The 2,393-nt window shown below is 52.7% G+C and overlaps 1 protein-coding gene across 1 annotated transcript in view; it reads left to right on the forward strand.

Moving 5' to 3' along the window:
• NRP2 (neuropilin 2) overlaps nucleotides 1–2,387 on the forward strand; it is a 129,797-nt gene extending 127,410 nt beyond the window's left edge. The window contains exon 17 of the mRNA XM_004701554.3: nucleotides 2,041–2,387. Within this exon, the coding sequence (XP_004701611.1) occupies nucleotides 2,041–2,345 (305 nt within the window). The 3' untranslated portion in view covers nucleotides 2,346–2,387. The remainder of the gene's footprint in view (nucleotides 1–2,040) is intronic.
• Nucleotides 2,388–2,393: the final 6 nt, after the last annotated feature.

Consider the following 2,393-nt stretch of genomic DNA (forward strand, 5'->3'; position numbering starts at 1 on the left):
GGTGGGGTGGGGTGGGGTGGAAAGAACCAGAGAGCAGGACCAGCATGCCGACGGCCTGACCAGACAGTCACAACTCACTGACGCTGTGATCTTGAGTCAACCGCCTCGTCCCCCAATTTCTCTAGCCCAGTGTCCTCCTCTCTTAAAAGAACCCCCTATCATCGGCCTGCCTCCTTCGTGAGCTTGTTGGGAGAAGCCGGGAAGTGAGTTTGCGGATGTGGCTCTGCCTTGGCTGCATGATGGACAGTGAGGGAAGGTGCAGGGCAGGCGAGGCCTGGAGGCCTTCTGTGCTGATTTGGGGAACCCATCACCCCACAGTAGTGACCTGGCTCTTTAATGCATCGTGATTCAGTTGGAAGTGAGGGGTGAGGAGGCCGAGAAAGATGGATACCTGGAGCACAGAGCCATCTAGGTGCTCAACATCACTGGGAAGCTTCTGTTAAACTCTGGGTTTATCTGTCAAATTATGTAAATATTAGGTAGGTAGATGCCATTGAATCGGCCTGGACTCCTGGTGACCCGATGCATGACCTTGTGAACACTTAAAATGATGTCCTCCCTTGGTGACTGAGCCCTTTTGATGACATGTCTAATGAGTCAGAACCATTAGGCTCTCACTAGCTAAATTCTGAAAATAGATCACCAGACCTTTCCTCCTAGTTTTTCCCCTGAAACCTGGCCACCGTAAGTGACCCTGCTCTTGGGCATTCGAGACACCAGCACCACAGCAACACGCGTGCTGCTACAAGACACGGAGGCGGTCGCTCACTTCTCTGAGGAGCCCTTAAATGTTAAGGCCAGTGGTTCTCAACCTTCCTAAGGCCGCAACCCTTTCATACAGTTCCTCATGTTGTGGTGAGCCCCAACCATAACATTCTTTTCGTTGCTACTTCATAACTGTCATTTTGCTACAGTTCTGAATCGGGCGACCCCTGTGAAAGGGTCATTCGATGCCGCATGCTCCCTAACGGGGTAAGGCATTGGTGGGAAAATGACATCCGGAGGTCATGGGCTTTTCCCATGGACTCCGTCACCTCTCCTTGTACAGCACTGATGGGCCAGGTACCACTTCAAGTACTTTGCCAACTTAACACACGTAATCCTCCTTAGACCCCAATGGCAGGGGCACATGGGTCCCTCCATTTTGTAGAAGAGTAAGCTGGCAAAGGGAGGTGAATTAACCGGCCTGCCAGGCTGGCCTCCCAGCGAGGGTGTGGCAGGGCTGGGATATGAACCCTAACAATGTACTCCCGGAGACCTTGTTGTCCCCGGAGGTGCTCCTGAGCCTGGCTTAGGGGGCTTCGGGAACTTTAAGATAGTCAGCACCTCCCACAGTTAGAGGACTCAGTAAGCAAGGTAAGCTGGGGCTTACTAGGGCTTGCTTAACCTATATACTCGAGTATAAGCTGAGTTTTTCAGCACATTTTTAATGCAGTTTTTGTGGTAAAATCAGGTGCCTTGGCCGATATTCAGGTTGGCTTATACTCGAGTATATGCAGTAAGCTATAGTGAATAATTTTGCGTGTTTTCACTACACCAGCGATTGTATTCCCAGGCCTGGCTGTCATCTGTCCCTCTCCCAAACATATGGCACCTTCCTACAGAAGCAACGCCTCCTCTCAAATATACAATAGTAGCAGGGACAGAGAATCCAATGAGTCAAGTACGCACGGGCTTACTTGTGCTTCCTCAATAATCTGTCGTGAACAGTCAGATGGTTTCCACTGCATGGGGGTGGGGGTGGGGATCACCCGTCATGAGAAACCACATGTGCTTTCCATGTTTCTTGGGTGACCCACCCCCAAACCAAACTCACTACCACATCTAGTTAATGCCGATTCATCGCCACCCTGGAGAACAGGGTCGAACGACCGCTGTGAGTTTCCGAGACTCACTCTTCACGAGAGTCGAGAGCCCCATCTTTCTCCCAACGAGCATCTGGTACTTTTAAACTGTGGCCCAGGGCATAACCACGCAGCCAGCAGGGCTCCCGTCATGCACCCCAGGTACCTAGACTCCTGTGTGTGTTTTGTATCGTAGATGAGTACGAGGTGGACTGGAGCAACTCTACCTCCCCAACCTCGGGGTCAGGCGTCTCCTCAGCCGACAAAGAAAAGAGCTGGCTGTACACCCTGGACCCCATCCTCATCACCATCATCGCCATGAGCTCGCTGGGCCTGCTCCTGGGGGCCACCTGCGCGGGGCTGCTGCTCTACTGCACCTGCTCCTACTCGGGCCTGAGCTCGCGCAGCTGCACCACGCTGGAGAACTACAACTTCGAGCTGTATGACGGCCTCAAGCACAAGGTCAAGATGAACCACCAGAAGTGCTGCTCAGAGGCATAACGGATTGCACCCGGATCCCATCTGACGTTTCATTCCAGCAAGACGGGG

Source organism: Echinops telfairi, unplaced genomic scaffold (assembly GCF_000313985.2).
Source record: "Echinops telfairi isolate 266 unplaced genomic scaffold, ASM31398v2 ScPeMD7_3;HRSCAF=10, whole genome shotgun sequence".
Taxonomy (NCBI): Eukaryota; Metazoa; Chordata; class Mammalia; order Afrosoricida; family Tenrecidae; genus Echinops; species Echinops telfairi.